The sequence below is a fragment of the Colobus angolensis genome, unplaced genomic scaffold (assembly GCF_000951035.1).
Source record: "Colobus angolensis palliatus isolate OR3802 unplaced genomic scaffold, Cang.pa_1.0 Scaffold177, whole genome shotgun sequence".
In the NCBI taxonomy this organism is placed as follows: Eukaryota; Metazoa; Chordata; class Mammalia; order Primates; family Cercopithecidae; genus Colobus; species Colobus angolensis.
Genome location: NW_012114899.1, coordinates 4,302,784 through 4,326,533, shown reverse-complemented (window position 1 = coordinate 4,326,533; position 23,750 = coordinate 4,302,784). Strand labels below are relative to the sequence as shown.

The 23,750-nt window shown below is 33.5% G+C and overlaps 1 protein-coding gene across 14 annotated transcripts in view; it reads left to right on the top strand.

The window, feature by feature from the left end:
* PCDH15 (protocadherin-related 15) overlaps positions 1-23,750 on the top strand; it is a 1,021,780-nt gene that overhangs the window by 962,332 nt on the left and 35,698 nt on the right. For all 14 annotated transcript variants that reach the window (XM_011938778.1, XM_011938777.1, XM_011938779.1 and 11 more), the window contains 2 exons: positions 2,587-2,675; positions 19,108-19,284. In XM_011938778.1, the coding sequence (XP_011794168.1) occupies positions 2,587-2,675; positions 19,108-19,284 (266 nt within the window). The remainder of the gene's footprint in view (positions 1-2,586; positions 2,676-19,107; positions 19,285-23,750) is intronic.

The window sequence follows — 23,750 nt, the reverse complement described above, 5'->3', positions numbered from 1 at the left end:
TCTGTGGCTGCTGAATCTATCCTCCACTAGTTACTACTTAGTTCCTTTCCCACCTTTGTTTTTGTTCACATCTTATATAATATTTGTAAAGTGGACCGGTTTCTGTTATATACAGCCTGACACCTGCTTGTATGCTTTTTTGGATCTATATCAGTAAGAACCTTGCAGAAAATTCATGCACATGTGAAACAGATTTTTTTTTTTAAATTTAAGTCTACACTGCAAGAATCAGATAATTTAAAGACAGTTTACTGAAGGGTCTATTTTTTAAGGCCTGGGCAGGATGAATGTAGGGAAATAAGAGACATTGGAGAATTAGACGAATACTAATAGTAGAGATCTCTAACAGTCTGTCAGCCAGAAAAGGTGAGTTGAAGCACATGCTTGCCAGACCAGGAGACAGATGTGTGAGAAGAGGACAGTTTGACAGGTCAGACCGTCCTAACAATTCTCCACTGAAAGACCCAGTAATAAGGAGTTATTTCTCCTACTCATTTTCCTCTCTTTTCCATTATCCTGCTAATGCTCCCTACTAGTCACCATATCCATGACCCACATCATGATCCAGGGGCCTTCTCCCAACAGATGGTAGAATTAGGAAGTGCTTCAGCACTAGTCCCACTGCAAAAGCTCCTCTGCCCTGAGGCCAGGACTCCAGTACTTCTGAGTCCAGCAGTTAGAGGAGATGATGGGAGCTTCAGGGAACAGAGAATGAGGCCTATAATTCTCATTGGGATAACACCTTATAGTTACTACTTGTTCTAGGTGGTTTGCTTTTTATCAAAACTTTTAACTGTTTCTGGTCCAATGTTAAAAGAAAATAAAAAAGGAGGAGAAGGAAGGAAGAAAAAAGGAAAGGAGGGAGGGAGGGAACAGTTACACAAGTTTCATATACATACTTCTTGAAATTTTTATCGTGTAATTTTACTGCTAAAAACTCAAAAACAATAAAACAAAAAATATTTCTATGCAACTTCTATATCCTTTTTACTCAAGACCAATAAGAAAAGAAAAAGTGATACAAAAACTGTAATGATCCCTTTTGCTAGTGAAGTTAGATGTGTTTTGTAAAAAGACAATCAAGACTCATTTACATGTTGAAGGGAAATTTAGTCATTTGGTCCTGGACTCCAATAACGGATTAGGGGCACAAAGTTAAAACTGCCAGCATAAACTGCTTGCTCAGAAGTAGTAATCAGACCTACTCCTGTCTTAATAGAGTCTTCAGACATGATTGATTAGGCTCACACAATGGTTTGATAGATTTCTAACTAGTAGCAAACATTTTACATATTTTGGATTTCTTTTTTTCCTGAAAAACTGAAATATCTAGGAAATCTGGATTTTTTTTTTCCCCACATTGCAATATTCCTTAGAGGTGAGTAGTAGCTGACCTCTTCAGCTGAGTTACGTGCTCTTGGATTTGTGTTACTTCCACTCGTTTCTATCATTTCATGCTTTTGGCAACTTTTCTCATTTAGGTTACCTGCATGGTTCCTAAAGGCATTTGAGTTTGTAACCCCTAATAGGGGTCTCTATATGTAAACAACCTGGAGCCCATAAAAAAATGTATGGCAACGTGAAATTACTCCCTACTGTAGATTGTATTGAGATGCGGTGCTAAATATGCCTAACCAGAGTGTTCAATTTATGATTCTGGTACAAATGCATTTATATTTTAGTAGTGTGTAAATGTGTGTGCATGATAATATATGGCCTTTTAGAATTTTTACATCAGTATTGAAAAATAGTAAAGAGCACAGGCTCTGGTGTAAGACAGACTGCATTTAATTAGGATTAAGTTATTAAATATATCTTCCATTTATGTTTTTTATTTTAAAATTGAAATGATCTTAATAACAATCTGATTCTTTTGATAGATTTCAATGAGTTAAACCTGTAAAATATTGAGGAAAAGAATAAATGCCATGTTGTAAGCACAGAATAAATATTTTTATTTTTTTTCTCTTTTTCAAATGTAAGATCATAGAAGAAATTCAGTAGATTTTAAATGAATGAGACATAGTTATCAATAGCCATTAAATTAGCTCATTTAACCCATAGGTAAAGTTCTAAATATATATCTCTACCTACACAAATTTAAAGTTGGTTAAATAGATAAGAAAACTATATGTGATGACCTCATAGAATGAATTATTCTAACCAGTCATATCTCAGATTCTTAGTTACAATGAATAAATGATCTCTCAAGACTTGTAAAATATAAAACATATTTTTCATTATCTTGGGTGTTCCTTAACAATCAAATTAAAAAAAAAATGCCACCCTTCATGTCTCGGTAAATACCCAATAAAACAAACACAAAACCAAAAGCAATTGAAATCACTCAGGATTCTTAATTTCTAGGTAAACAACAAATAGTTTCTCGTGCTCAGTCTGCCCCAGTTAGTCTCCAACCCCTTGTGTAGATCGTATAATTTAAAAAAAAAAAAAAGTTGTTCCTGAATTTGAAAATGAGAAACCACTGTGTCTATGCATAGTAGGGAAGAGGTAACGTGGGGGTTTTCTGATTATGGAAATTTCAGTGAGTAAAAATTAAATGAATTCTGTTTTTTCTTCTTTCAGGTCTCTGTGGTCAATCAGCTGGATATGCAAGTCATTGTTTCCAATGTGCCTCCTACTCTAGTGGAGAAAAAGATAGAAGATCTAACAGAGTAATTGATTTTGTTTCCTTATATATTTATTGTTATATGATTGTGATTTTTAACTTTTTTATTTTTTTAATTTTATTTTAGATTCAGGGGATACATGTGCAGGTGTGTTACATGGATATACTCATAATGGTGAGGTTTAGGCTTCTAGTGTGCCAACCACCCAAATAGTGAGCACTGTAGCCAATAGCTAATTTTGTCAGCCTTCATGCCCCTCCCATCCTCCCTCCTTTTGGAGACCTCAGTGTCTATTATTTTCTTTCTTTACGTCCACGTGTACCCATTGTTGACTATCATTTATAAATAATAACATGCAGTATTTGAACAACCATAATTTTAATCTGAGTGGGTCATTTTAATCATTACAATGTTCAGATTAAGTATATTTTAAAAGTGTTTTAATACTAATTTAACTTACTGTTTTCTCAAAGTATATAGTCTAATTGGAAATATGTGAAGATTTTGAGAATATCTTCAAATAAGGATAAAAATTAGATGTAAGATTTTATTATTCAGAATGTTTTGATGTATCAAAACCTCAAAATGCTGCATATGAAAAATCATAACATTCATGGATTGAATATATACCTTGATTTTGTGGCTCCCATTTAGTCAAAAAGCAGTCTGGCCAGTTCAGGAAGTATGTCATTGCTCAAAGCAATGTGTCTAAATACCTAGAGCTTACTCTTTTAAAACCAAGTTGACTAATATTAAGCAATTTATATGTTTGAAATTATTGTAAAATATGTGACATATCCCTCTTCCTCCTTAACAGTGTAGACTCACCATGGCTGAGTATGTTATAGTTAACTCCAATCTAATTGTGATTACTTATTAAACTGTGGTTCTCATATTTTGATACTATAAAAGATTATTAAAATATCTTTACTATTTTACTCTTGATTACCCTAATTTAGCTGCCATCATTTTAAACTATTTCTCTTTTTTTGGTTATGTGAATAATTCTTTAATGGTGAATTCTAAGATTTTGGTGTACACAAGCAGTGTAACTGTACCCAGCGTATAGTCTTATCCTTCACCTCCATCCCACCCTTTCCCCTGACTCCCCAAACTCCATTGTATCATTCGTATGCATTTGAGTCCTCACAGTTTCCACTTTTGAGTGAAAACATATGATTTTTTTTTTTTTCATTTCTTAATTACCTCACTTAGATAATGATCTCCAATTCCATCCAGGCTGCTGCAAATGCCATTATTTTCTTCCTTTTTATGACTGAATACTATTTCATTACATATATATATATGTATATATGTGTATATATACATATATATATATATACACACACACACACATACACCCATACCCACACACACACACATATACGTATATATCACATTGTTTTTTAACTTCTAAGTTCCTGGATACATGTGCAGAACATGCATGCTTGTTACATAGGTATACATGTGCCATGGAGGTTTGCTACACCTATCAACCCGTCATCTAGGTTTTAAGCCCTGCCTGCATTAGGTTGTTCTTCCATGTCTTCTTTTGATTTCAGTTTGACAGCGGTCAATTATCGTCACTGTCAATTTGCCTTTCTAGCAAAATATCCTCACTTCAGCTTGCCAGAAGAAGCTTCAAATACTCAGATAACTAAACTTTTAGTAATTACATGCCAAATAAAATACAATAGTCATGGATTAAAGTATAAGTGATTTTCCCATAACCAAAACATACATGATTCATAACACATATTTCAGGATAGTTCACAAATTTAACCTTTTGGTGTCACATAAATTGTTTTATGAGGGTGATGGTTATCAACATTTATGCATGGAACATCAAATGTACAGTGTCTTTATTTCTGCAGAAGTAGTTTATATAGACTGAGCATTTTCAAAATAATAGCTGATTACACTTTAAAAATAATTAGAATTATGCCTAACTTTTAGCTGCTTTAATAAAAGCCTATTGAGACAGGCTTCCTCTGATTCCATTATCTATTACATGAGAAATGATAACTCCCTTCAAATTTTAACCTTTGATTCTGCTTTATTTTTCTACAAAGCAGTATCTAATGTTATTATTTTATGTTAATTTCCCACTAAAATATTATCTCTATGAATGTATAAACTTGTGTTTTATTTCTATAACTCCAGTTATATAGTAGACACTTGATGCATTTTATTGAAAGGACATTTTACAAGCAAATCATGATGCCATGTTCTTTATTTTGAGACAAAATTTTACAAACTGAAAAAAAAAAATAGCAAAAATTTGCAGGAATGTATAAGATTTGAATGCCTCTTAAGTAAATAGGATGATATGAATAGGAAAAATCATGTAACTTTCAGGTCTTGAGAGAATTGTCTCATTGTGAAGGAAGCTCTGACTTCATAAAACATTGAGTTTAAAACCTTAAATTAGGCAAATAATTTAATCTTTTCAACCTCAGTTTCACCATTTGTTGATAACAGCTAATAAAACCTATATAATTATTTTGAAAACTAAATTATATAATGTATCTAGGACAATAGAAAGTATGACTATTCAGTGAATGGTAATTATTCCATATAAATGGAGCTAGCAGCTCAAAATCAGTAGAGTTAGGTAAAGAGTAGCTAGGAGTTTTGTACATTTTATTTAATAAGCACAGTTTGGTAATGGAATGCAGATTATGGATTCAGACACAGAGATTTAGATCCTATTACAGCTCTGTAACCTCTGGACAAGATACTTAACACTTAGAGACCCTTTTACTCTTCATGCAAATTGAAATAAAGACCTCTGTCTATCTCGTGTTGATTTTGAAAGAATTAAATATAAATTTGCCAGTTTAGTAAGCAACACATACATGCCTCATTCCTTTTGCTGTGATTAAAAAACATAGTATAAACATTACCATCTTAAACATTTTTAAGTGTACAGTTTGGTAGTTTTAAGTATATTGACATTGTTTCAAAATAGATTTTCAGAACTTTTTCATTTCGCACAACTGAAATTCAGTACCCATTAAACAAGTTTCCGTTCCCACCTTACCCCTAGACTCTGGGTAACACCCTTTTGTCTTCCTACATGTGTAAATTTTACTACTTAAATACATCATAAAAGTGAAAATTTGCAGTGTTTCTCATTTTGTGATTGGATTATTTCACTTAGCACGATATCCCCATGATTCATCCATGTTACAGCATAGCATGTGATGGAATTTATTTTCCTTATAAAGCTGAATAGTACTCAGTGCATACCACATTCTGTTTATCTGTTCACCTCTCAATAGACATTTGGGTTGTTTCCCCCTCTTGGATATTGTGGATAACACTTCTATGAACATATATATTAAAATATATCTTTTATATCCTGCTTTCATTCTTTTGAGTGCATTCTCAGAAGTGGGATTGCTAAATTATACGGTAGTTCTAATTTAAAGAAAATTGTTTTCTGTAACAGTTTCGCCATTTTACAATTTTACTAGCAGTGCAGAAACTTTCCAACTTCTCAACCTCCTATCAACACTGGTTATTTTCTGGTTCTTTTTCTTTTTTATACATAGTAGCCATACTAATGTGTGAGATGATATATCATTGTCATTTGATTTTCATTTCTCTGATGATTAGTGATGATGAGCATCTTTTCAGGTGCTATTGACCATTGTATTTCATCTTTTAAAACATGTCTATTCAAGTCCTTTACACATTTTAAATTGGGTTACTTGATTTATTTTAGCTGTTTAGTTGTAGGAGTTTTTTAGATATTATGATACTAATCCCTTATCAGATGTAAGATTTGCAAATATTTTCTACTATTCCATAGGGTGCCTTTTCTCCCTGATGATTGTGTCACAATTGGGCAAAAAGTTTTAAAATCAGAGGTAGTCCATCTGTCTATTTTTGCTTTTGTTGCCTGTGCTATCGGCGTCATATTCAATAAATCATTGTCAAATCCAGTGTTACAAAACTCCTCTCATATGTTTTATTGTAGGCGTTTTATGGTTTGGAGGTCTTATATTTAGATGTTTAATCCATTTTGAGTTAATTTTTGCATATGGTGTAAGATAAGAGCCCAACCTTATTGTTTTACATATGGATATTCCATTTTTTCAACAGTAGTTAAGAAATTATCCCTTCCATGTCTGATTTCCTTTTGTAGATTTTTTAAAAACCTATGTAAATGTAAATTTAGAGTTTTCTTAAGCAGAAATATTTCTGATCCCTTTTTGAAACCTACATTAGTAGATGGAAGTGGTAGTGATAAGAACCGTTAAGACCTGAGTCAGCACTCTGAAGCCCCAGTACTCCCCCATCCGTGTCTGGGGTGAGTGATGAAAATACACACATAACTCAGGTAGCCATCAGGGTGCCAAATAGTTAATTAAATAGAAGAATTTATTGTTCTAGTGACGAGACCAATAAACATATTAATTCCCTGTGACATTTTTAGGTGACAAGTTATATTATCATCAAAGCCATTTCTATATTTCCCTCGAGACATCCCTATCTGATGAAGTGGAAAACTAGAATATCATGTGATCATCATTTTTATTTTTATTTTTTGGTAGACCAATATTTTAGGCAATAAGATAAAGTTTCCTTGGTAAGTATATAATTAGTACAAATGAGGACACTTGATGAAAGGAAAAATAATGACCTGACATATCCATTTTACAATGGAGCAGGTTTTACAAAGATGAGTATACTTTGATAGGTAAGACCACAGTACTTGGAAAATGGAATGATTGTAGTAAATCTTAGCTGCTGTAATAATGATGATTACTCCTCACCTCACTGAATCGGCTGAAATGGCTATACTGAAATTTTTTTTTACTACTTTTTAGATTTTAAGCTTATAAAATTGACCAGTCCCCATAAGTACTAAAACCTATTCTTTTTTGTATTCCACAAATTCCAGTGAGGATCTGCATCCACTACAGATCCCCTTGAATATCTATGCTCTGATGTATTTTTAGTTGATCTTAGAATTCACCTCTTTGTAAGCCTTGTGATTTTTTAAATTACTTTTTTAAAAAAATTAAGGCATAGGAGAAACAACTGTGAGAATAACATTAGGGACACCTAACTACAATGGACAAATAATTGGCAAATAATTGTCTAAAGAAGAAACTATGAAATGTTTGCATTTCATAACTTCTTTCTACTCCCAGTTCACCATGAAACTCAAATTAGAGGAATTTGTGGCTCTAAAATTTAAATCCTTAAGAATCTATAAAAGAGATATTTTGAAAAGTATAGACTCGAGTTTAGAAACACAGAGTTACAGTATTTCTGTATGAATCGGAACTGACAACTTATTTCTCAGAGTTGCTCAAACCCATCTCTTACTTCTGAATAAAATATGAAAATTCAATTATAGTAGAGCTTTACTGAAGTAGTTACTGACTTGATGTGGAAGAGCCTGAATTTTATGAAATATTTATGTAACACCTGAAATGTGCTGTGTAATCAATCTATAGTTCCTAGAATTAAGGTTACAAAACCTATGTTAGAAATGTAGCCAGGATATAGATCACATATATAGAATTTATTTGTATAGTATATATATAGTGTGTGTGTATATATATATATGTTTATATGTGTGTGTGTGTGTGTGTGTGTGTGTATTTCTAGGAGGAGAATTGGAAGGCTTCTCGGGAAGCATACCTATGAAATAATAACTGCTAACACATTTTCTTAAATCAGTGTAATAAAAATTTGGTTTTAAGCGGAAAGGTTGAGCTCCTTTTTATTTCAGAGAACCTAGGCTCATTTCCCAGAGCACCAAAGACTAGCTAGGAAGTCTTGGGCCACTATATCAAACTCTTTGAGTTTTTGCATTTGTATCTTAAAGCTGGGGATTTATTGGTTAAAAAACAGTTACAGATTGTAACTGGAGATTTATCAGTGAACAAAGTGAAGTCCCTGTTGCCATGGAGCTTCTATTCTATTGCATAAAAATGGGCATATAAAATAGCAATGTTAATAAATTAATATGTAATATGAAGTTATATAGTGATAACTGCAATAAAAACAGGTAAATACAAGTAGGAATGTAACAGTTATAAAATAATCTGAAGGCAATCATAAAAATAAAATACAAACCACAAATATAATAATAAATCCTACCATTTACTATTCAAGGTATAATTTACTATTCTTGAAAAAAAGGTTTAGTGTGACTCAGCTTTATTCAAAGCCTTGGAAATTCATGGTTTTGACAGAAAGAAAATTTATTTACTACTTTTTGAAATATTCAGTTGGGGCATTATTTAGTAGAGAAATAACCCCTGTTTACAAGAAGAATGACTTGTCTTTAACTCACTAGGTTAATTATGATTAAAGAAATCATAGTTCTTTACAGAACTGAAGATACCCCAGTATGCAATTACACAATTAAAAGCTACTGTTTGATAATAATACTTGTGCACATTGGAGTAGCATCTTTAATGCTTAACTATTTGAAATGTAGAAAAGGTACAGATTTAAAATTCTATTTTTAGTTAAATATGGCAGAATTCTTAATTTTTCCAAAACTTTAGTATTGAGTTAATCACATGGAACAAAGATGGTTATAAACAAAGGTGCTCCATGACTTTCACTTCTGTTCTATTTTTGAGCCTTAAAATGTTTTATTTTACATGGATTCTTAGTTATTATTTGAAGGAATATTATCTTAGTCCAATACGAGTAAATTGTTTACTTTAAGGATTAATCATCTGCAAAATGGCTTAAATTCAGAATAATTAGTGTTTTATCTCTGATAATATATTTCACATATATTAAGGTAAGCTTCTTTTTATTTTGTATGACTTGATTTTTCCAAATTTGTACATATTTTTCTATAAGCAAAGTCTACCGAAAGCAAATCACTTATCAAATCTTATGATTCCATTGCATATTGATTTTATAAAGAATCCTGTATGCTGACATGTTTCTTCCAATAGATGTGTTTCTTATTTCAATGGTCATAATACTCATCATTCATTCACTCATTAAAACATTTCTGAATGCTTATAGTCTATTATACCAGCTTCTGTTTGGGAAAAAAATTATGTATAAAGAAAATAAATCAACTTTCTTAATTAATATTTGCCATCTGAGAGATGTAACATTAAAAAAAAAAAAAAGTCAATCATATTTGTGCCCTTTCCCCATGCCTTCTCAGAAACATAGAAAAAAAAAAAAGATTGAAAAAAATAAAGGATGAGGCATGACTGCTACATTTAGGTAGTGCATTTTGTTGAATCAGTATTCTTTCTACTTTTTATCTTTTTTACTTTTTAGTATTCAACCTTTTGGAGACAATGAAAAGCCAAAAGAAACAAACAAATAAACAAACAAAATAGTTTCTATAATCCATTGAGGACATTTTCATTTTGCTTTTAGTTGAAAAAAGTTTAAAATCTTTGTGCTATTGTTGTTGTTTTCAAAAAGAGATAAATGGGATCTTCCCAGATTAAAAATACATTTTATTGGAAGACCAATTAAAAACACTATGTTCAGTTTTAAATCAAATATAAACATGTTTATGTTGTCTTTATTTACTCTGTGAAAATAATACAAACAAAATTTGGGGGCAACTATTTTGTTTAAGAAAATAGCGTGATCAAAAGATATAGATTACAAAAATAAAATTATTAATGCAAAATGAACCATTGTAATGAAGGTACCAATATATTGACTGAACCTTTGAATTGTGCTTCAAAATTTTAGAAGTGTTTGAAATGTTCTTATCAACTTATGATGGAGAAAAAATAATTGATACAGGTATATTTTTTCCTGAGATTTGAAGGGAAGGGGTTATTCATATTCAAAAGTGAAATTCACTCATAAAACACTAAGAAAAAAAATTTCAGGCCGACTTTATTTATGTTTTCATTTTAAGATCTAGAAATTCAGAAGAAAAGCAAAGAAAAACTGAGTAGGTAATCTTAAGTTATATTATAATCTGTTTTTCTCCCCTCAAATATTCAGTTCAGTTTATTTTTAAGATCTTTTGCTTGTACCAACTAGAAGATAACTAGAAAATAGTTGTAGTGTAAAAATAAGGACATCATTATATATATTTTTTATCAAAACATTTGAATCACAGCTGCTTTATGGAGATCTCCAAAATACATAGTGGACATTTATTTCGTTTAAAATTCTTTCCTCTCTTCCTCCTCTTTTTTATGTTTTATAACCTAGAAGTTTCTCCAAATTGAACAGCTTATTATTTTTATAATTCACCCCAACCCATAGTACAAGGTAGATATATCACTTTCTTGAGAGACCACTTTAATCAGCAAGAGTCAATTCCTCTGTTCTCTTAATCCTATTTATTATTCTTTTCTACACTTTCTTTAATGTATTCAATTTACCACAGTCTGTGCTGCTGTTTTTTAATGTGAGGCATAAACTCCACAGAATGTTTATGCAAGAGAATTCCGTTTGTATCAGAAAGTCGTAAATTATATTTTAGATGCTTTCATATATGTCTAATAAATATTAAAGACTAAATTTAATTTTGTTTTAATTGTCTACTTTATTCCAAAAGAAATACAAGTAGTTTACAGTGATTCACACAGGAAAAAAAGGTAAAATACATTAAAAATGAGTTTAGAAAAATAAGGCAGACAGACAACAAATAAATTAAAGAAAAGATCAGAGTAAGAGTAAGTAATTACAGAAATGCTGCAAAGGCCTGTATAGTCCATATAGAGTAATCACAAACTTGACTTTCACCTTGTGAGGGCCAAAGTGAAAGAGGCAAACAAGCTAAACAAAAAGAACAGACTCAGTTACAAAATTAACAAAACCATGTCTCTTCTGGTACAAAAGAACTCCTTCTAAATCTGATTCCAGATTAGGGGAAAATGTTTTTATCTTGTGGGATACCAGAGAGTTTACCACGTAATGTAATGAACAAAATGCTCCGTGGCACCTGGAGCACCATTTAGGTAGAGTCTAGGTAGAGTCCCTGTGGGTCTGTATTAATGGAGGAAAGAAATTCAGAACAGCAGGAACTGCATTCCTGTATTTTTATCCCTCCAGCCATCTGCAATGCCTGTTGATTCATTTAGCAAAGCTTTTGAAAAAATATTGATAAGGACTTGGGGTGGAACTCTCTATGATGCTAGATAAATATAAGCCATTTACCTGAACAAAAGGCTAAGTAGGGTTTATAACATGAAATCTGAAGAGTTCTTGTAACCATCACAACAAATAGCTAACATTTATAGCATGCTTCATATTGGTTAGATTATGTGCATTTAATGGGTGTAGTCTCCTTAACTTATTATAGAGGATCTTTGAGGTAGGTTTGATTACTTTTCCCACTGTATAGATAAATTCCCTGAAACTTTGAGAGGTTAAGTAATTTCCACAAAGACACAGTAGTGGAGTTTTAATTTTAATCTACATCTATCAGCCACCAGCAGACAGAGTTTCCTCTGTTACATTGCCTCTTAGGAGGCAAACCTAATTAAAAACCCAACCCATCTTTTCTTGAGAGTAAGCTGAGCAGGCAAAACCTGAAATTCTCATCACATGGTAATTTTAACTCAACTCATCCACATGGAAAAATGGGTAATTAAGAAGATGGCTGCTGCAATAATTTTAGTGTAAAAAAGTAAATAAATAAAAAGCTAAATCAACCATGAGTAAATACCTGTCTCAGCTATAAAACTATCAGTAAACACCTTACACTACAGTTTTTCATAATGCAATTTCTAGTTGAAATTAATTGAAGATGTATATACAGGTAACTGGATAAGGTAATGCTGTAAATTGAAATTTAAGGGCATCTACCAAAAATAACTTGGCTCGAGAATAAGTAAGTTAAGCGAATCAATTGTTTATTGACACCCTTAGTTTGTGATTTTAAAATAATGCTATCTGCATAGGAAAAAAAATCAGTTAAATAAACCTTTCAGCATTTATTCTAAGAAAGTTATTTAGATAAACTTTGTATTGGACATTAATTAGTATGTGGTACTATACTAAAATATGTTACATAAAATGTATTACCTATATTAACATATTTCTTTAGAAGTTTTCTGTTTTTAAAACTTTTTCTAAAGGTGACATGATTAAATAAATATTAACAGGAGTATGTTATAGAGCATTCAAAGTAAAGTGGAACAATAAAACCTTAAATTAAAATGTAATTTTTGTTCAATAATTGTAATTATCGTTCAAATTTAAAACTTTTTTTTCACTTTTTAGAAGACTAATCAAAACCAGTTTTCTGTTTTGAGAATGTTTGACATAATCAGATACTGTTTTGCTTCATACTTGATTGTACTGTTTACATTTTAAATAGGTATATTGCTACCAAGAAGTCAATTCAGGGCAATTTTTGGCATTCACTTTTAATTCTTTGTGTGTGTGTGTGTGTGTGTGTGTATACATACACTATTGATATAACCTAGTTGTACGTATTTTTGGGATATATGTGATATTCGGATTCATATATATAATGTGTAATGATAAATCAGGGTAATTGGAATATCCATCAACTCCAACATTTTTCTTTGTATTGGGACCATTACAATTCTTCTTATGTAGCTATTTTGAAATATATAATAAATTTTTTAACTATAAATTACCTGCCATACTGTTGAATACTATAACTTATTTATTTTCTCTATCTGTAATTTTGTATCCATTAACCATCTTATCATTATCCCGATCTTCCTCCCCTTCTCAGCCTCTGGTAAGCACCATTCTACTCTCTACTTCCATGAGATCCATTTTTTAGCTCCCACATATGAATCAGAATATTTAATTTTTTTTGTGTGTGCCTGGCTTATTTCACTTTACATAATAACCTTCAATTTTATCCATGTTTCTGCAAATGACAGGACTTCGCTCTTTTTTATGGCTAAATAATATATACCACATTTGCTTTATTCACTCATCTGTTGATAAACATTTTGGTTGATTCCATATCTTGGCTATTGTGAATAGTTCTGTGATAAACATAGGCGTGCAGATATGTCCTTCAATATATTGATTTTCTTTCTTTTGGATGTTTATCTAGCAGTAGGATTGGTGAATCATTTTATAGTTCTATTTTTAATTTTTTGAGGAACCTCCATACTGTTTTCCATAATGGCTGTACTACTTTACATTCCCCCCAGTAGTGTATAAATCTTCCTCCTTATCCATATCCTTACCAGCATTTGTTATTTTTTTCTTTGTTTTTTTGATAATAGCAATTCCTGTTGGGATGAGATAATATTTCATTGTGATTTTGATTTTCATTGCCTTGATGTTTAGTGATGTTGAGCATTTTTCCATATGCCTATTGGCTCTTTGCATATATTCTTTTGAGAATTGTCTATTCAGATCTTTTTATTTTTTAATTTTTGTATTATACTTTAAGTTCTAGGGTACATGTGCACAATGTGCAGGTTTGTTACATATGTATACTTGTGCCATGTTGATGGGCTGCACCCATCAACTCGTCAGCACCCATCAACTCGTCATTTACATCAGGTATAACTCCCAATGCCATCCCTCCCCCCTCCCCCCTCCCCGTGATAGGCCCTGGTGTGTGATGTTCCCCTTCCAGAGTTCGGGTGATCTCATTGTTGAGTTCCCACCTATGAGTGAGAACATGCGGTGTTTGGTTTTCTGTTCTTGTGATAGTTTGCTGAGAATGATGGTTTCCAGCTGCATCCATGTCCCTACAAAGGACACAAACTCATCCTTTTTTATGACTGCATAGTATTCCATGGTGTATATGTGCCACATTTTCTTAATCCAGTCTGTCACTGATGGACATTTGGGTTGATTCCAAGTCTTTGCTATTGTGAATAGTGCCACAATAAACATACGTGTGCATGTGTCTTTATAGCAGCATGATTTATAATCCTTTGGGTATATACCCAGTAATGGGATGGTTGGGTCATATGGTATTTCTAGTTCTAGATCCTTGAGGAATCGCTATACTGTTTTCCACAATGGTTGAACTAGTTTACAATCCCACCAACAGTGTAAAAGTGTTCCTATTTCTCCACATCCTCTCCAGCACCTGTTGTTTCCTGACTTTTGAATGATTGCCATTCTAACTGGTGTGAGATGGTATCTCATTGTGATTTTGATTTGCATTTCTCTGATAGCTTTGGCCCATTTTTAAATTGTATTATTTGGTTTTTATCTGTTGAGTTCCTTATATATTCTGGTTATTAATCTCTTGTTGATTAGATAGTTTGCAAATATTTTCTCTTATTCTGTAGGTTGTCTCTTCACTTTGTCAATTGTTTCATTTTCTGTGTAAAAGCTTTTCTGCCTAATGTAATCCCATTTGCCTACTTTTGCTTTCATTGGAAAATTCATATTTCTTTGGAGTCTTACAAAATCTTGGCCCACACCAATGTCCTGAAGTCTTTTCCCAATATTTTATACTAGTAGTTTTACAGTTTCATGTCTTATGTTTAACCTTTTAATCTCTTTTGAGTGGATTTTTGTACATCAAAAGATCATATTTTGTTCACTGATATATTCTATGTGTATGGAACGGTGTCTGGCCCAGGATAGGCATTCAATGAACATCTTTTGAAGGAATGAATAAATGAAAATTTTCCTGCTTAACACCTGCCTGAGTTTTGCTCTAATTTTTATGACACATTCTGATTCCAATTTAATTTTTTACATTTTTAAACTAGAAAATATAGATTTATATGAAGAACTTTACCACAAAGTTAGAGAGGAAATAGGGAGTTAAATATATTTTTTAAAATATAACTCATTTACATCAGGTATAACTCCCAATGCCATCCCTCCCCCCTCCCCCTCCCCATAATAGGCCCCGGTGTGTGATGTTCCCCTTCCAGAGTTATATTGTTCTTTTATTCCCATTATAAAGAAATTTAAGCAATATAATATATGAAGAAGAAAGTTATAAAAGGTAAACTCAAAATCATAACATCCAGCTCTAAGCCCTATTAACATTATATAAGCATCACTGTGGACATCTTTCTTGATATGTGTGTGTATGATACAAATATTACGGGTTAGATAAACATCATTGCAAATATCTTTTTCTTTGTGTGTGTGGGGGGTATAGGTATATATGTGAGGAAATCTATGTACATATAGGTAATGAATATAGATATAGAAAATATTTAGTATATAGATATAGACGATAAATGAAAAGAGATTTTTACAAAATGTGTTCTTATTTAAAAGGTATTAAATTTAGTTTTACATAAATTTATAAGAAAAAGATACAGAAGTAGTTAAGATTAGGCTATATCTCTTTTTATCATAAGATAGACTTTATCCCAAAAGATCTTTAAAAGTTTAACAAAAAAGTGCTCAAGGTGAAGACATTATTGCATGTTATAAATGACATAATTTGTTTTTAGACTTATTTTTTTCATTGTTGCCTGCTACCATGAAGATATTAGTACAGTTATATTTTATTCTATATCTAATTTTTTTATGTACACAACGTGCAGGTTTGTTACATATGTATACATGTGCCATGTTGGTGTGCTGCACCCATTAACTTGTCATTTACATTAGGTATATCTCCTAATGCTATCCCTCCTCCCTCCCCCCACCCCACAACAGGCCTCGGTGTGTGACGCTCCCTGTCCTGTGTCCAAGTGTTCTCACGTTCAGTTCTCACCTATGAGGGAAAACATGTGGTGTTTGGTTTTCTGTCCTTGCTATAGTTTGCTCAGAATGATGGTTTCCAGCTTCATCCATGTCCCTGCAAAGGACATGAACTCATTCTTTTTTATGGCTGCATAGTATTCCATGGTGTATATGTGCCACTTTTTTTTTTTTATTATACTTTAAGTTCTAGGGTACATGTGCACAACGTGCAGGTTTGTTACATATGTATACTTGTGCCATGTTGGTATGCTGCACCCATCAACACGTCAGCACCCATCAACTCGTCATTTACATCAGGTATAACTCCCAATGCAATCCCTCCCACCTCCCCCTCCACATCTAATTTTTTTAGTGACATGATTCTGCAGTATTGCACTGAAAAATAGAAAAGAACCCAAGCACAATAAATACGTTTCTTCACTGTAGGATGGTACACAATTAATCTATGCATATATGAAGAATTTCCTTGGAATATGTCAAATCAATGCCAAAATGCACCAGAGAAGGCATAAATTGTTAGAACAAAGTATTGGGACAGACAGCCACCTACTGCATTGTATCTAACTATGTACTCCTGTTTGTGTTTTGATTTGTGAACTGATTAGTGAAAAATATACTTTCCTATTAATTCCACAAATTAGTTAAAGGCCTTGAATGAATTTGAGACAAGGAAGAAGCTTATTAATGGAAATATTTAAGTCAAATTAATAAAAATAATATTCATTTTATAGAATAGTTACTGTGTGCTAGGAACTGTGTAAAAGCTTTATTTCATTGAATGCACATTCAACCCCATGTGGTACATTATTTCCTTGTTTTCTATTTAAGGAAACAGAGATGGCCAGATGTGATGCTCATACCTGTAATCCCAGCACTTTGAAAGGCCAAGGCGGGCAGATCACTTGAGGTCAGGAATTTGAGACCAGCCTGACCAACATGGTGAAACACTGTCTCTACTAAAAAACACAAAATTAGCCAGGTGTGGTGGTGCCTGCCTGTAATCCAGGCGTGAAACAGGAGAATCCCTTGAACCCAGGAGGTGGAGGTTGCAGTTAGCCGAGATTGCCCCTTTGCACTCCAGCCTGGGCGACAGAATGAGACTCCATCTCAACAAACAAACAAACAAACAAGCCTGAGACTTTGAGAGCTTAAGATTACTTGTCTAAGGTTATGCAATTGATAAGCAAAGGAAATTAAAACTGAAGCCAAACCTCTGTGCTCCTCAACATTATATCGTTATTGCTTGTGCCTCCTACAAAATGTCAAGAGTATAATATGGTTTGACTCCGAGGCCTCTTATTTTTTGTTAAATGAGCGTAAATCTCTCAGGAAAAAAATCCGAAAAGCACAGTCCAAATGATGTTAGACTAGTCTATGTCTCTGAGTACATCCATTATCTTCAGATTTCCTTTTTTTTTTTTTTTTTTTTTTGAGATAGAATCTTGCTCTGTTGCCCAGGCTGGAGTCACTGCAACCTCTGCCTCCCGGCTTCAAGCAATTCTTCTGTCTCATCTCCCAAGTAACTGGAATTACAGGCATTCAACAATTAACTGGTATTTGCCAAGTGAATTTGTTCCTCCTCCTTTTTCCCACATCATCTTTTCTTTAGTCTACTTCAAGAATATCATCAGAAAAGAAATTGCAAAGCCAAGAGACCAGTGGGCGTGGTGTGGTGACTGGAATCTTCAATAAGACAGACTTCAACAGTGCTGGGTTACAAACATTTAAAAACAAGCAAACAAACCAACATTTCACTATGATTGATAGTGTCTCCTGGCATGCACTGGTAGACCTATTTCCTCCAAAGTTTATAACCTCATCATTCTAGTAACAAGGACAAACCAAGCACATACAAGACTCTTAAGGCAATATACTTTCAATAGAGCAAGAAATATGACAATTGTGGCATTAGAAGCAAAAGTTATTTTCTGATATATAAAAGAATTTGAGAATATATTGCCCTTCTCCCCCCAAAAAAACCTCTAAGTAGAGACTCAAAAAAGAGCATTGAGTCTATAAATTTTAGAATGTTTATCATGTATAGTAATTAAAATTCAGTTATTTAAATTTAAACATCTATAAATATTGAATTATATGTTCTTAATGTTTATATATTTGGGTTAATAATATAAAGTTTTTAATAAGGAATGGGACATTTGGGAAATGGTAATAATTCATACTTTCAATTAAAATCCAGTAATGAGATGGGAAAAGTATTGATTAACATTCTCTCTGCTTTTTAAATTGAATATCAGTAATTTATACGAGATAGTATATGTTGTTTTTATTCACCTAAATAGTGTCTGAGATTTGCATGCCATATTTTTATCTTAACGTGGTAATCATTTCATTACAAAATATGTCCACATTCTCCCATTGCTGTGATTCTGCAAGGATTTTTATACCTTTGGGAAAACAGGCATCCTAGTCCTGCTTCTTAGCCTATAGCTTCGTGTCATGTGTCACAGACTGTAGTGGGAGATGTAATTTATGACACCAACCATGTGAAGTCAAGGGTTCTAAGATCCCATGTCTCCTATAAAGTATAGACAGCTTTATTTGTACAGCATATTTGGCATTTCCTATGAGCCATGTAAAAGCTCAAATGGCATCATAAATTCAAAAACCCTAAAGTTAAATAGGACATGGTTGGTGACCTTTTCTACCTTATTCAGCTTCTAGCATCATTGGGAGCTAAATGCTGAAAAAATATAGAGAATGTTTTTCGAGGGTTTATATTTCAATAAACATTAACAAAAACCAGGCTGTCATCATTTTTCATTTACTAAATGTCTTTTCAGGTTGAGAGTAATTTTTTTCCCCAGAAAGCCCATTGGACTGTCATGTTTGTACTTTGCTTGATTTATAGGATCTTGGATCGCTATGTTCAGGAACAAATTCCTGGTGCCAAGGTTGTAGTGGAGTCCATTGGTGCTCGCCGACATGGAGATGCCTTTTCCCTAGAAGATTACACCAAATGTGACTTGACTGTCTATGCAATCGACCCCCAAACCAACAGAGCCATCGATAGAAATGAGCTTTTTAAGTAAGTGTTTTGTGTTATCTGTAACGGCTCTTTGGTTACAATAGCAACCATAGATGCTTCTGATTTGAGGCTATAAATACTTAAAGTTTAAAACCCACCAAATAGTTGCTGAAAGTGAAGTGTAAGCGAAGAGACTGAAACAATACCTAGGGTTTTCATGCCTAAAAGTTTTCAGGTCTAAGTGTGAGCTACAGTGACTTCAGAGGGCCCATTTTCTTTATTGGCATCAGATGACCTGTTGTACTTATGAACAAGGAACAGTTCCTTGAAATCACCTGCTGCCAGCTCCTCACTCTTGCTCAAGGGCCCTGGCTATTTGTGAGGAAAGCACAGATTCTTAAAGTGGCGTTTTTTCTGCAATGATTTTCATCTGCTTGCATTTTAAGAAGAAATCCAGTTTTCTTACAGGTCTACTAAATCAGCAAAAACCAGTATCTATTTTTTTCTTTAACTTAGAGGTGGAGAGCAGGTGGGATAATCATTCCCATTTAAGTTAATGCTGTATGTGAAATTTCATCCTAGCATGAACTTAAACATTTGAGTTATAAATCCTAAAAGTAAATAAAATGCAGAATCTTAAACAAAATCCTGCTACTTACTTTCTTTGGATGTTATTCGAGCACACTTTAATACTTAAAAAAAAATTGTTAACAGATTTTTCTTTACTCTAGTGACACCTAGTGGCCAACAGGGTCTTGGAATGAAATTCCATCTAAATGAAACATTTTTAGTTAAAAATACATATTGATATATAATCATAATAGCTTATATGTGCCTGTATATACAGTCACGCTGAACTCTATATGTGAAACATCATAATTTACTTTTTCTTTGTCTATACTTTTTAAACAGCATATAAATATATCCATATACACGTTTACAAATATATCTATATTTATATGTAAATTTATTTATTTTGTAAATACCTATTTATTTAATTTTTATTCAGATTAATAAATTCTAAATTTAGTTTTATTTTAAATGTGTTCATCAACAAAATTTCATCACTTCTCTTTTGGCAATAATAAAATACCGATTTAATATCAGCCAAAATTTTTTTGAAAAACAGTTTTTTTTTTTTTTTTTTTTTTTGAGACAGAGTCTTACTCTGTCGCCCAGTCTGGAGTGCAGTGGCACGATCTCAGCTCACTGCAAGCTCCGCCTCCCGGGTTCACTGCAAGCTCCGCCTCCCGGGTTCACACCATTCTCCTGCCTCAGCCTCCCGACTAGCTGGGACTACAGGCACCCACCACCATGTCCAGATAATTTTTTTGTATTTTTAGTAGAGACAGGGTGTTAGTCACCATGTTAGCCAGGATGGTCTCGATCTTCTGACCTCGTGATTCGCCCGCCTCAGCCTCCCAAAGTGCTGGGATTACAGGCGTGAGCCACTGCACCCGGCCTCATCAATTCATTTTTAATGGATATTTAGGCCATGTACAAAAGAGGACACTAATTGTGGAGGAAATATAGATGAATGAAGTAATAGCTGTCACTCTGATTTTATACTCACCACCAAGATGAAGCAACATTTAGATCTACCAAGCCAACTTTTTGTAAGTTTTATTAATTTAAAAAGTTGATTTAGGAATAAACTTTCAAAGTAATTCATATATTCTTTCCATTAATTGTCAGAAAATTAACACATTTCTTTTTTATGTGAATCTACCTGCATTCTGTGGTTTTTGCATACATTAGTTTTGTTTGTAAATTTCATGATTGATTGAGTTTAGCGTGTTTTTACCTGAATATAAAAATATGTATTATATTTGGGCTAACTTTAAAGAGTAAAATAATGGTGATTAGAATTCGAATTTAACTAGCAAACCTTCTAGTGATTAAATATTTGGGGGAAAAAAGCCACTTGGGTTTCAACTGACACCATGAAATACAAGATCAACACCTTTAATTCTAAATAAGTTTTTCCGAACCTAAATTATATTATGGACAGTAAACATCTAAATTCAATAAAATAACTATCATAGCCAGCAGGCAAGGAAAAAACAGAGAATATATATACATCATAAAATAAATTTTTATATTGAAGAAAAGATAGAATAGCTATGAAATATGAAAAATTTGCCTTAGCAGTCTTCACCTTGAAATGTTACAGTAAGCTTAGAGTCACTGGTCTATCCGAAACTCTAGAATTGTTTCTTGAAAGATTTTATAATAAAATTGTATACACATACATATACGTGTGTGTGTGTGTATGTGTGTGTGTGTGTGTGTGGTGTGTGTGTTCCAAGGTTGATAATGCCCAAGTATTAGTATCTATGCTGTAGTTATGAGAGTTATTGATTATTTAGTTTTTAACACTGAATAAATGTACTAGAACTTTAAGATGCCTGTTCAGGTCAATGGAAGTATTCTCTCAATTTCCTTTCATCTTAAAATCTAAGCTTCTGAGGATATTGGAGTTCTAAGGTCAAAGGATTAGAAATCATGATAATAACAATTTTTCCTGGGTACTTACTTTGATTTGAAAAAAAAGATTTTGACAATCAAAGATAACAAAGCTCATAAATGCATAGAGAGGACTGGAATGACTTTTAGTGACATGTTAATAATTTGTTTGGCAAGCTTATTGGTATTTTAATTTTTTATTTTTGGTTACCTGAATTGCTTAGATTTTCTGCAATAATTATATATTATTCTTATCCTGCTTTTTTATCCTTGTAGTTCTCAACTCTTTGGGGCTGCATTTTTTTGTTAGTTTGATTTTGAGTTTTTTGCTTTCTTATTTCTGGAATATTCTCAGATATTTTTTCTGATGTTTCTTATGCCCATTTTCCCTTTATTCCTTTTCTGGGATTCCAATTATAATTTGCTTTTTCTCATAACTTTTTTTCTCTTCTGACTCTGCTCCACTCCCCACACATATACACGTACAGTTTTTTCTTCGTATTTTAGTGTGAATAATATTTACTGCCCTATTTTTAAATTCACTGATTCATCTGTGTTAGCCTATTGATGAGCACACTGAAGAAATTCTTCATCTTGTTATCTTTTCAGAAAGATATTTCTAGCATTTCTATTAGGTTATTTCTTATTTCCACCACTCTACTGAATTTCTCCATCATTTCAAGCACGTTTGTGCTTTCTGCTATTCTGTAATGTATTAATCAGAGTTGAATCAAAGTTCCTGTCTGATAGTTCCAATATCTGGGTTATCTCTATCTGGCTCTGTTACTTCATTTCGTGAAAATGGTTGTTTTATATTTTTTAGCCTTTTTGTGTCCTACTTGGTTGAATGCCCGACATGGTGTGGAAGAACAGTAAGGAGTGATGTAAATAGAGTTTATGCCTGTAAATGGACATTACAGGCATTTACTCTGTTGAGTAAAGCTATTCAGGAATTATTTTGATTTTGCTGTTGCAATTGTTACTTCCACTGTGCCAAAAGCTTTCAACTCTTCTATTGGTGGAATGGTATCAATTCATTCTTAGAATAGAGGCTGCGTGCTGTAGGGTTTTTTCAGTCTTCTTACTCAGTCCTCAGCTCTCAGTGTTCTTTTTTTTTTTTTGAGATGGAGTCTCACTCTGTCGCCCAGGCTGGAGTGCAGTGGCCGGATCTCAGCTCACTGCAAGCTCCGCCTCCCAGGTTCACGCCATTCTCCTGCCTCAGCCTCCCGAATAGCTGGGACTACAGGCGCCTGCCACCTCGCCCGGCTAGTTTTTTTTTGTATTTTTTAGTAGAGACGGGGTTTCACCGTGTTAGCCAGGATGGTCTCGATCTCCTGACCTCGTGATCCGCCCGTCTCGGCCTCCCAAAGTGCTGGGATTACAGGCTTGAGCCACCGCGCCCGGCCAACTCTCAGTGTTCTCTACGTGCTTGTGCCACGGAAGAGGTTTCTGTCCACACTCTGATCTGTCCCACAATGTTAGACTGCTCCTCCTTGTTGCTGGGTTCCACTCTTATAAGGAAGAGGTGGAGCAGGGAATAGGGGTTCCTCTGTTCTCCTTGTACAGCCTGCATGTGTAAGCCCTGGTGTGGGCTTTCTCAAGATTTTTCCCCCTCTTTCTTATGGCATCATGGCAGCCATCCTCTGCTTCACATTTACAGGGATCTTGGGTGCAAGAGAATTTTCTGCCCCTTCTCAATCCACAGTAGACCTCTACTTTGTAGTGATGCAGGATCTTAGGCCTAAGAGGACTTCCTGCTCCTCCCCCAGGGGTAGGGGATTTTTGCTTATACCTCTTTTCCAGAAGCAGTAGACCTTTGCCTGAGCACCAGGGATGGGCACACTTACTCCTCCTCCCTATAATACTTACGGTCCTTGTTTCATATGACATAAAGGTCTGGGGAATTGCATAAGGGTTTCTGCCTGTGCACCAGCCTTAGCTGATTTTTTTCTTATTCTTACACCGTGAAGGAATATTCTCCTGTGTCCTGTCTTGTCCCCCAATCTATCTTACAGAAATCTATGCAAACAAGTTTTTGAATGAGTGGAGACTCCCCTTGT